Below are 12,317 nucleotides of genomic sequence, written 5' to 3'. Positions count from 1 at the left end.
TGGCCCTTAGTTGTATATGTGAAGGCGTTTTCGAGATATCGACCAAAATGTGGACCAGGGTGATCCGGAACATCATCTGTCGGGTACCGCTAATTTATTTATATATGTAATACCACGAACAGTATTCCTTCCAAGATTCCAAGGGCTTTTGATTTCGCCCTGCAAAACTTTTTCAGTTTCTTCTACTTAATATGGTAGGTGTCACACCCATTTTACAAAGTTTTTTCCAAAGTTATATTTTGCGTCAATAAACCAATCCAGTTACCATGTTTCATCCCTTTTTTCGTATTTGGTTTATAATTATGGCATTTTTTCATTTTTCGTAATTTTCGATATCGAAAAAGTGGGCGTGGTCATAGTCGGATTTCGGCCATTTTTTACACCAATACAAAGTGAGTTCAGATAAGTACGTGAACTGAGTTTAGTAAAGATATATCGATTTTTGCCCAAGTTATCGCGTTAACGGCCGAGCGGAAGGACAGACGATCGACTGTGTATAAAAACTGGGCGTGGCTTCAACCGATTTCGCCCTTTTTCACAGAAAACAGTTATCGTCCTAGAGTCTAAGCCTCTACCAAATTTCACAAGGATTGGTAAATTTTTGTTCGACTTATGGCATTAAAAGTGTCCTAGACAAATTAAATGAAAAAGGGCGGAGCCACGCCCATTTTGAAATTTTCTTTTATTTTTGTATTTTGTTGCACCATATCATTACTGGAGTTGAATGTTGACATTATTTACTTATATACTGTAAAGATATTAACTTTTCTTTTAAAATTTGAATTTAAAAAGAAAAATTTTTAAAAAGTGGGCGTGGTCGTTCTCCGATTTTGCTAATTTTTATTAAACAGGCATATAGTAATAAGTGTAACGTTCCTGCCAAATTTCATCATGATATCTTCAACGACTGCCAAATTACAGCTTGCAAAACCTCTAAATTACCTTCTTTTAAAAGTGGGCGGTGCCACGCCCATTTTCCAAAATTTTACTAGTTTTCTATTCTGCGTCATAAGTTCAACTCACCTTCCAAGTTTCATCGCTTTATCCGTATTTGGTAAGGAATTATCGCACTTTTTCAATTTTTCGAAATTTTCGATATCGAAAAAGTGGGCGTGGTTATTGTCCGATATCGTTCATTTTAAATAGCGATCTGAGATGAGTGTATACCAAATTTCATCAAGATACCTCAAAATTTACTCAAGTTATCGTGTTAACGGACAGACGGACGGACGGACATTGCTCAATCGAATTTTTTTTTTGATACTGATGATTTTGATATATGGAAGTCTATATCTATCTCGATTCCTTTATACCTGTACAACCAACCGTTATCCAATCAAAGTTAATATACTATGTGAGCTCTGCTCAACTGAGTATAAAAATAATAAACTTATAAAATTAAACGTTTGAGTCGGGTACGTCATCCACTGTGCCACGACTCATACGCCTACAAGCACATCAAATTACTCCCTTATAACTCACATTAAACTGCTCACCCTTAACTGCCCCACGCTTAGCTACCTTCACACAAAAAAAAATTCCGTGGAAAGCTCGTTTTCGCGTACTCTCCACAAATCAGTGAAAATTTCAATCTGTCTGGATAATAGTTTTTTCTTTTAAATTTTTTTTCTATTGTATTTACTAATTTCGTGGAATCACTGCCACTACTTGGTACAATATTCAATGTCAATACGGCACATACCTACATAGATATGTATGTAAAATACCAATAAGCACGCACGAGCGCAATACCATACCCCAGCGGGTCAGGGGATCAGAATATACCCGCTGTAGGTATGCCTGTCATAAGGGGCGACTAAAATACCAGATTCAAGGGGCTGTGTAGCGCAACCCTTCAGGTTGCCAGCGCAATATATAGCTTCTCCAAACCCAATTGTCAACCTCTCCTATCCGCGGCGAATCCTGTTTCACTAACATACGAGGCTCTGGCGACCCTAAGCTCCTCATGGAACTTTTGGGTGGGGAGGGAGGGAATGGCCTGAAGGTTTAATGTGGCCAGCACCTTAATGGTGCTATGGTACCGAAGCGAACCGGATCTGTATCCGGCAAAGGACCATCACATCGATAACACTCCCCAAAGCCTTCGGGGAGCAACCTTATCGCTACTACAACAACAACAACAACAACAAGCACAATACCATGAAAATTTTCACAAAAACAGTTTTGCAAGAAATTTTACCTGTTTTCATCCGAATAGTGGTTCTTTGTATTCCAAACGGTTTAATTAATTTGTTTCGCTTTTAGATTAATTATCCTGTTGTGTTTACTGCTGCGCTAAATGGACTTTATGTTGCAAAATTTTATGGATATGACTGGCATTTATGAGTGAAGCAATTAAATGGCACACGCTTAAGCGGGACAGACGAATTGGCGTCTACTTTTTTAATACTAGGGCTGCTCTCAAGGATTTTCGTAGTTTGGTGAACTATATATCTTTTCATATACTATATCGCTTCCCAATAAACAATTGTTAAATGTTGAAGAAAATATTACCTCTGAATTCACTGTTGTTTGCCATTTGGGAATAAACATTTTCTTAAAATTGATTCAAAAGCTAATTTTCAACTTTTTTACTTTATGAAAAACGTTTCAGACGTGCATTTCAATCATTGGTCCGAAAGTATTTGATTTTGAGTCAATCATATAAATTCATCGCAATCTTTGACATGCATTTGATAGCTAACCTTATTTACAAAATTCGCTCGTTTATCCTCTATTACATCTATAATAACCGTTGATAGCGTTCTCAAAGAAAAAGCCCCATTAAATAGACCTTATCAATGCGGTTTCAGGCATGATCAACAATATTATTGCACAGATTTTCACAATATGCCTCCTTTACTACTCCTACTCCTACTATAGAGCGTGGTAGTCGCAGTGTTTACGAAACTCGTATTTTTGGTAAATTTTTCATCATAAGTATTCATAACAAAAGGACTGTTGAGTGGAATATCGTCCTATCTTAGCGGCTGTTTCGAAGATACCATGTATCAGTAAACTTGAACAAAATCGCCCTCTAAGAAATTTGTTTGATAAACGCCCTACCTGCAATTTGTACAACCGTATACGTTTTGCGGGGAAACCAAATTCAAACATAGCGGCATATTGGCAGCCCTTTTTCGTGTTGTCGAAGGCAGCTTTAAAATCGACGAAGAGGTGGGGTGTGTCGCTTCTTTTTTCGCGGGCTTTTTCCAATATTTGGCGCATTGTGAAAATCTGGTCGATTCTAGATTTACCAGGTCTGAAGCCGCACTGATAGGGTCCAATCAGCCGATTTACGGCGGGCTTCAATCTTTCGCACAATACACTTGACAGGACCTTATATGCGATGTTAAGAAGGTTTATTCCGCGATAGTTGGTGCAGTTTGCAGTATCCCATTTCTTGTGGACTAGGCAAAGGACACTTAGATTCCAATCGTCGGGCGTGCACTCGTCCGACCATATTTTGCAAAGAAGCTGATGCATGCGCCTTGCCAACTCCTCGCCACCGTATTTGAATAGCTCCGCAGGCAATCCATCAGCACACGCGGCCTTGTTTGTTTTTTAATCTGGTTATTGCTATTCTGAATTCGCCATAATGGGGTGGGTGACATTAATTCCATCATCATCTATTGCGAGATTGGGTTCGTCATCCCTGAGTGGTAAATCGCTGTCTCCGTTTAGGAGACCAGAGAAGTGTTCCCTCCATAATCTAAGTACTCTCTGGACATCGGTTACAAGGTCGCCGTTTTCGTTCTTACAAGAGCTTGCCGCGGACTTAAAACCTTCCCTATGTCGCCAAATTGTTTCATGAAAATTCGCTACAGTTTTATTTGAACCATTGAACTTATATAAATAATTTTAGTGTCAATCGATTATTTTGTTATCTAGAATTTAAAAATATGCAGGCGGGTTGTTCGGTCGGATCGGGTGCTTCGTTTCAAATGAAATAAATTATAAACCGTCACAGCCAATTCATTATAGCTTAATTGTTTATCGATGCTGCTTAAACTTTTTGCTGAACAATTTTCAAATTGTTAAACCTTTAACTTCTGTGAATTTTTGTTTAAACCCTTCACTTTTACTGAACCGGTAGATTTTCTGGAAACCGCGACTTTATAACCCGTTACATTTTTGAGTCGGTTACTTTTATGATGCCTGTTACATTTCGAAAGCTTTCTCTTTTGGAACCAGTTACTTCTTTGGAACCGGTTACTTTGTAGTGCTGAATATTTCTTTGTAGCCGCTTACTTTTTAGAACTGGTAATTTTTGGGAACCTTTTACTTTTTAGAACTGGTAGTTTCTTTGGAACTGGTAGCCGGTTGATGTTTAGAACTGGTAACTTCTTTGGAACCGGCTACTTTTTAGAACTTTTGGCTTCTTTGGAACCGTTTAATTTTTAGAACTAGTAACTTCTTTGTAATAAACTTCAGATATTTTAAAAGCAGTTATTTTTTAGAACAGGTTACTTTTTAAAACTTGTTTGTAACCGGTTACTATTTACAGCCATTAGCCGTTTTGAAACTCGTTACTTTTTACATTTAGTAGTTTGTAAGGAACTGGGTACATTTTCGAACTTATCACTCTTTCAAAATTTAGATAATTTGGAACCAGTTACTTTTCTAGAACTGGTGATTTTGCAATTGAAGTGTCTGCTTTTTAAAACTGGCAGCTAGTCTGGAGTCTGTTACTTCTTACAACTAGTAAATCGTTGGCAACCATTTACTCTTTAGAATTAGTCACTTCTTTGAAAATTTTGACAATTTCGAAATGCTTATTTTTTAGAAGTTGTACTTCTTGGAACCCTTACCTTTTAGAACTGGCAACTTTTTTGGAACCGGTTATTTTTTGTAACTAGTAGCTCGTTTGGGACTGTTTTTTTTTTTTTAGAACTAATCCCTCTTGCAAAATTGAGATGATTTGGAACCAGTTACTTTTTTACAGAACTGATAACTTCTTTCTACCTAAGTAGCTACTACTTCTTAAAACTGTAAATCCTTGGGAAGCGGTTACTTTTTGGAACTAATCACTTCTCTGAATATTTATACAATTCTAAACGGGTTACTTTTTAAGGGCCTGTAGCTTCTTTGCAATAGATGCGCTAACTTTTTAGAAATTACAACTTTTTTGGAACCAAACCGGTTACTTTTTTTATAAATTAGATTTTTTCATATTATTGAATGTTAGTCAGTCAAAGGTAATTAATAATAAAAAATTGTACATGATTCTTCCAGTGAATGCTAAGGCAATACCAAGGGTAATCTTTCAACCAGGACTTTTTGGCCAAAGAAACTTGTATAACATGATCTTTGTTAACAAAAAATACACGAAAAACCTACACAGAAGAAAAAATTTTACCGTGTGTGTATAGTCACCGCTATTTTTTCTTCAATAATTGATTTTCTTTAGCATTAATGACCTCTGTGATCGTAAAAGCACTAAATCAATTTAATTTCGGGTTCGATTTTGATTTGTTGTACGTGACAGCCAAGCATTAAAGGAACACAATTAATGAATGGTGCTAAGCTAACAACAACCTGTCTGCTTGATTGCTTGCCAATTTATTGTGCTGTTGGTAACAAAAATATAAAATATTTTTATTTGATTTAGGTATTACACATTGTAAATTCCAGATTGCATAACAAATTGTAGGATACAACAAATAGAAAAGAGAGCGCTCGTTGTACGTACAATAAAATGATTGTGTTAAACAATATATGCAGACTCAGCCAATAACTATAATAAAGATATAAAAATAGAAATAAAAAGCTTTAAAGAAAAGATGAAATGACAACCCCAACAAAAAGATAACTTGTCTACATAATTAAACGTGTTGTTGTAATTCGTGGTGATGCGCTATTGTGATACGAATTTTCCTCTACGCTAAAATTTCGTTAAAAAATATAACTATTTTAGTTATAAATATATGGAAAAATATGTAAATACCATATATAACAGTTTTATTTACAAATTGGTGGACAATCCGTGTAAAAAATTAAATTGTGCAAATTTTAAACTTGTGTTCCTTTATGAGAACTCGCTTATCCTACGTATAAATATTTCATTAAAAAAAATGTGATTTTGGAGATATTCCCGCGTAACAAACATAAAATTCGTGACAACTATACAACCATCGTGCAATCAACCATAAGCACAAGATATCGTCAAAAAAATTTATTTTTGTGTAAATTCTTCTTTACGCTGCACTGCCAACTAACAAAAAATGATTTTAGTCTCAAAGTATTATACATGAACTCATACATCCATATACATATACATATGTGGTATATTTTAAACTGCAATGAAAAAGCAAAATATATTATAAACAGAGAGAGCAAGTGATTGTAAGAAACGATGTGTTTATCAGCTTGGCCGCCTAATAAAATACGTAAAAATTCCTTTTTGTTGCCATAAAATAAATCGTACAATCAAATGCGTGTAATATGTGGTAAATAGTTGTAAAAAATGCAGTAGCTTAAAGTTGAGGTAATTTTTAGTGTTTTTTGGCCAAACTAACAAAATTATAGTATATTAGTTTATTTGTACACAGCAGTGAACAGAAAAATGGCAATGGCAATTTTGATCAAATTTCGTCATATAAATTTTTGTTTTCTTATTTTCGGTACTTCATGAATTTTGCAACTTCATGAATTTTTGCAAACCAATCTCAAAAACGTTTTCGAAAAATTCCAAAATTCCAGAAAATTTTACGATAGAGTCGAACTTTTTATTTAGAGTATGCATTTTTTTGAGTATGCAATTTTGTGGCTCAATCAATTTTAGCCTAACAAAGTGTATATAATATTTTGCTCAAAACTCGCATTGAGTTTTTTCGCAGGTTGTTTTAGATTTCCCTCCACATAAAAAATGTTTCGTATTTTGTCTAAACACCCTTCAGGAAAAAAATCTCAAAATCAATTTTTAATTGAAAATTCAGTGTCAACATTATTGTCACATTTATAAATATTTTTTCAAAAATGTACTGTAACGAATTTTGCGGATTTCCTGATAATTAGGCACCTTCTACTAACGTTCGAATAGCTGAACTATCGAATAAGTAACTCCAACATTCAGTATTGCAAATGGTCTTTATTTAGACTACTTTGGGAGTAGTACTTCACAATTATACTTCACAACTAACAGCGAGTTTAAATCAAAACTGATTAGTTATTCCTCAGCTTGCGCTGCTTTTGTACTCTATGTTGCCTCGTTCGTATATTTCTCACTTTTCACGAACATGGAACAGTTGTATAGCATACTTGGTTATTTAGCTATATGCGTGTGTATGTGTAAGTAACAACTTCTGCTCTTAACTGATGACTACATGTGTGTATGTGAGATATCTCTTCATTCCGAGCTGCTGGTTATGTGTGTGAAATATTCTTCGTCGCCTTCTATGTTAGTGTAGCTGCTTGCTTAAATCTGTACATGTACATAAGTGTGTCTGCTTGCTGTTGTTGTTGTTGCGATTATTCACTAACAGCATAGTGGTAACATTCGCCACAGTATTATTTGTTCCGTGTAGAAAATTTTTTACAGGAAAATATAAAACTTTCTATAGTTACTAGACAGAGAGAATACCCCTTATGCGAATTTTGAGAGACGTAGGTCTTTGTTCAACTTACATACTCAAAAAAAGTTTGATATTTTTCAAAAATTTTCTCAAATTTTCAATATTTTTCGAAAATATTTTTGAGATTGGATTGCATAAGTAGCTTCAGTTACTCATAGAAATTTTTTTCCCTAAAATTTTCAAAACAAAAACAAGAAAGAATTTAATTGACGAAACTTTACGCGAGTCAATTTTCTGTTTAATTTTTTAAATTCTCCGTTTCTGCAGCTAGATTTTAGTTAAAAGTCAGAAAATCGACACATATGTATAAAATCAGCTTAATGAATGACGACTAACATATTTGTCTTTTCCTTTATTTTACAGAATTTTATAAATGAACTGTGATTATGAGTTCCACAAAATCGCAAGTAGCTGTAGCTACAAATATTCCAAGTCTCTCATCATCTCAATCTCAAAAAGAGTACAGCACTGAAGAGCCATTGGGTCGTCAAAATAGTTTTGGAAACAATCGCAGAGTAAGTAATCCAAAGGCTTCAACAATTAAACAATAAACAATAATTCAAATTTAAAGGTAGTAGAGTGCGCCTAAAACTGGCCCGGATGGAATAGTTTTTCGGGTTGCGTCTAGCAAACTCGAAAGGCAATCTTTGGACGAAATAAAATTTTTGGAGTTGAATAACACGGAATTTTTTGTCTACTATCGATAATAAATACCTAAATTAGGTTAGGTTAAACTAAAAATAATAAAATAAATGTAAGGCGCGATAACCTCCGAAGAGATCTAAGGCCGAGCTTCTCCTCCAATTTGCGTCGTGCTCCTCTTGATTTTCGCTACAAATTGGCCGGACGGGACCTACATGTTTTATGCCGACTCCGAACGGCATCTGCAAGGCAGATGAGTTTTCACTGAGAGCTTTTCATGGCAGAAATACAGTCAGAGCGCTTGCCAAACACTGCCGAGGGGCGATCCCGCTTAGACAAATTTTCTTCTAAAACCTTATTTCTAAAATTTGTGATGTTGCTTTGTCCGGGGTGCGAACCCAGGGCATACGATGTGGTAGGCGGAGCACGCTACCATCACACCACGGTGACCGCCACCGGTTAAACTACTCGGTCCATTAAGACCTTACAAACAGAAAAACCGCAGAAATGTTTCAAGGCTTATGTTATAAAATAACTGGTAATACTATCAAGAGATTGATAACTCAATACGCCGCTAGTAGCCGGAGCTTCAACCTCACGAGCTCAGGGCGCGAATATAAAGCATACTCAACCTTCTGTATCCCACCCAAAATGAAAAAAAGTAAATCTGAAAAAAGCGTAATATCGTATAAACGTAAAAGGTAATCAGTGTAGAAGCCTATTAGCGTGAAGTTAGGCTAGCCTATAAACTTGGTAGAGGTAAATCGTGCTAAATCGCAATATCGTGGAAACTTAGTAGGGTAAAATTGTTTCAGCGCAAATTCGCAGTAACCTGAAAAAGTATTAACATAAAACCGTATTAGCGCTAATTCGCACTTTCGTCAAACAGTCCTACCGAAAGTGCGATTTAGCTTAAAAGCGTACTAGCGTACAGACGTTTTGTCGTATTGGCGTAAATATGTTGGAGTGTTTCAACGTAAAAGCGCAAAGTAACCGATATAATGGTTATCGTTATCATATACAAACATATATATTATTGTAGCTGTAAGCGAAATCACAGTCGTAGTCGCACAATGCGTATCGTAGAAACATATAACTTCCACTGCGACCTCGTAATTTTTTGCTCCTTGGCTCCAGCATAAATCAGAAGGTCCCCTGATTAAACTGAAATCTTGTTTACGTAGTAACGTCCTAGTATATAAACATACAATCGTATTAGCGCAAATTCACAATAGCTTGAAAAAGTACATATTAGCATAAAACCGTATTAGCGTAAATTCGCACTAGCACTAAACCTGAATAGTTTACATGCATTTTGTCGCACTTACGTAAATTCGTAGTCGTAATCATATATTAAAAGGAAGTTCCCCATGGAACTAGGGGGTGAAGGGCGTAATGGCCGAGAAGGTGGTTATATTAAATCGTTGCCCATATGGTCGGGCTTTTACCTTAAACCTTAATGGTGCTTATTACCGGACTGTCCCGGATCTATATCCGGCAAAGGATGTAAAAGGATATAGAATATCAACATCGATAAAACACCCCAAAACTTTCGGGGAGTGTCTTTATCGCTATAACAACATATGAAAGAGAGGGAGCAGGAAAGGGAAAGGAGATGGAAAAAATAGAGGTAGGTTAAGGGAGACAAAAGGTGTGAGTAGAAGACAAAAAATTCGAGATGGTGAGGAGAATGGGAATGGGGGCGACAGTGGATGTGATTGGATTTTTCAAAATTTCCATCTCTTAAATTGTCATAAAATGGTGATAAACCATTTTCCCTTTCACTTAACAGCTAACAACAGGCGCGCTCAGAAACTTGTCCATGTCCACTGCAGGCAAGCAGTCCAATTTAATTGTATTTGTTTCTTGTTCTGTAATCTTGAAAAAAGCTTACAATTGTTTATGTATGCATTATCTTTCGTTTGCATACAAGTTTTTTCTTCATTCAACCTTTGCTTGTGGTGTTGTGTTTCTCAATGGTTGAATATTTGCAACATTCGTAAAAAATGCATCACGTTCTAAAATTTTAAAAAAGCTGCTACAATATTTACGGTAAAACCGAATTCAAACCGAGTTGAAAACACCTAGTCAGTCACCCTAACTTATAAGTTCTTATATTAAATCGAACGATCTGTTAGTAAAGTACATTCGTAAATAGGAATTTACGTACATATTCACATAGGTTTTCAGTATTGATTATAAATTACTCATTATAATAGCTCAGTTCAGTGAAAACTATAACCAATAACCAAAAATTATTGATTATCATATGAATATTTAAAGCAAGTAACTACCACGCATTTAGTGTAGTAGAATTTCATTTAACTTCTGGCATACCAAATGTGAGAAAATCGAAAGTTTAATAATTCGTTAATAGAATATAAGCACTGTCCCCATCATAGATGTTAAGTAATGATTAGATAATGCTAATGATTGCTAATTAACCTTCATTTGCGAAATTCTCTAATTCATTAAACAATTAGAAATAGTTCAACTAATTCCCATTAGATAATTGAAATTTTTTTTCTAATGGTAAATCTAATTGCAATTAGTTGCCATTAGCAAAAAAAATGGTTTACCTTTACAATTAGAAATTTAATTGACTTCTGCTAATGCAATTAAATATTCAATTACCTCGAATTAGAATCAATTATTTTGATATAGATAAATGTTTTTCAAAGAATGATTGAAGTGAACGAATAATGATGTAAATAAATATAAATAATTGATTCTAATTCGAGCTAATTGAATATCTAATTGCATTAGCAGAAGTCAATTAGATTTCTAATTGTAAAGGTAAACCAATTTTTTTTTGCTAATGGCAACTAATTGCAATTAGTTTTACCATTAGAAAAAAAATTTCAATTATCTAATGGGAATTAGTTGAACTATTTCTAATTGTTTAATGAATTAGAGAATATAAACCAATTGCATCAATTACTAATTCTAATTGGAATTTAACATGTATGGTCTCCATATGCTTACAAATTTCTCATTTCGAGCTCTTAACAAAACAATTAAGCCTACAACAAATGCTCATTAGAACAATAGTTGCAAATAGAGGTAACAGAGCATCTGGTATGACATGGCGTATAAGCAACTTCCATTAATTCCTCTTGCTGCTGTTGACAATTAAACTGATGCATGTATTCGCTTACGGTTGCATTATTTAAGTATGTATATATATGTATATATATATGTACGTGCTTATATATATATGTGCAACTGTATATACAAATATGGTGTATTTCATTTATGTACTACATACTTCTGTATGCTCTGATGACCTAACCTACTTTCAGAATGGTTCCTGTACCTACTGAAAACGATTTTACCTAAGTAGAACTACATATATATACAAACATACTATATGCATATAAGTATGTATGTATTTCAGTTTAATATATCACAAACGGACGCATTGTCGAAACTTCATGTTTTACATTTGACACATACAATTGGGAGTACAAATAATAACAGGCACGTGCGGATCTACATACATTTATATATACGAATAACTGTAAATTACTTAATCTGCATAAAATTCACATGCTGCATGAATCAAAAGTTTCAAAACAGTTGGTTATGATGCAATTTTACTAAGGCGTCACAATGCTATAAAGCAACTTTAAGTGAAATTCCAATTGAATGATACGTCTTGTAGGTACGAGTATTGCGACTACCACGCCTACTCATGTAGGTACATATGTATGTACATTCGAGTTTTAGTGAATCAGTTATTAGTAATAATATTTTCCAATGGAGTCGCAAAAGGACAGCGCTGCTTATAATAGCGCTACTATTTAGTACAAAAAGGTCATTACAGGCTTGTCCCCAAAGCAAATTTTACTGAAGCACCTGTTTTTATACAAAGAAATATGTACATATGACTGTAGAAAAAACAGTAACCTATACATTTTACACTAACAAAGTATAAATTTAAAGTCGCTCAAAATTCGCACTGATTTTGGATATTTTCTTTCTAACAAAGTCTATACAACTGTATTTTATATATGGAAAGAAATTTGGGACTACAAAACTGCAAACGCATTAGTTTTATTAATTTCTAAATAAGAAATTGAATGTTTTTTAATAAATTTT

At 34.5% G+C, this 12,317-nt stretch overlaps 1 protein-coding gene across 21 annotated transcripts in view; it reads left to right on the top strand.

The window, feature by feature from the left end:
- Nucleotides 1–12,317, top strand: part of enc (encore) — a 188,324-nt gene that overhangs the window by 98,274 nt on the left and 77,733 nt on the right. For 17 of the 21 annotated variants that reach the window (XM_067756599.1, XM_067756598.1, XM_067756595.1 and 14 more), the window contains one exon: nucleotides 7,938–8,089. In XM_067756599.1, the coding sequence (XP_067612700.1) occupies nucleotides 7,961–8,089 (129 nt within the window). In that variant the 5' untranslated portion in view covers nucleotides 7,938–7,960. Of the gene's footprint in view, nucleotides 1–5,611; nucleotides 6,488–7,937; nucleotides 8,090–12,317 lie in introns of all 21 variants that reach the window. The other 4 variants (XM_067756602.1, XM_067756601.1, XM_067756600.1 and 1 more) reach the window with 2 other exon arrangements.

The sequence above is a fragment of the Eurosta solidaginis genome, chromosome 5, assembly GCF_040869045.1.
Source record: "Eurosta solidaginis isolate ZX-2024a chromosome 5, ASM4086904v1, whole genome shotgun sequence".
In the NCBI taxonomy this organism is placed as follows: Eukaryota; Metazoa; Arthropoda; class Insecta; order Diptera; family Tephritidae; genus Eurosta; species Eurosta solidaginis.
Note: the sequence above shows the minus strand (reverse complement) of the source record. Positions and strands in the feature narration are given on the sequence as shown.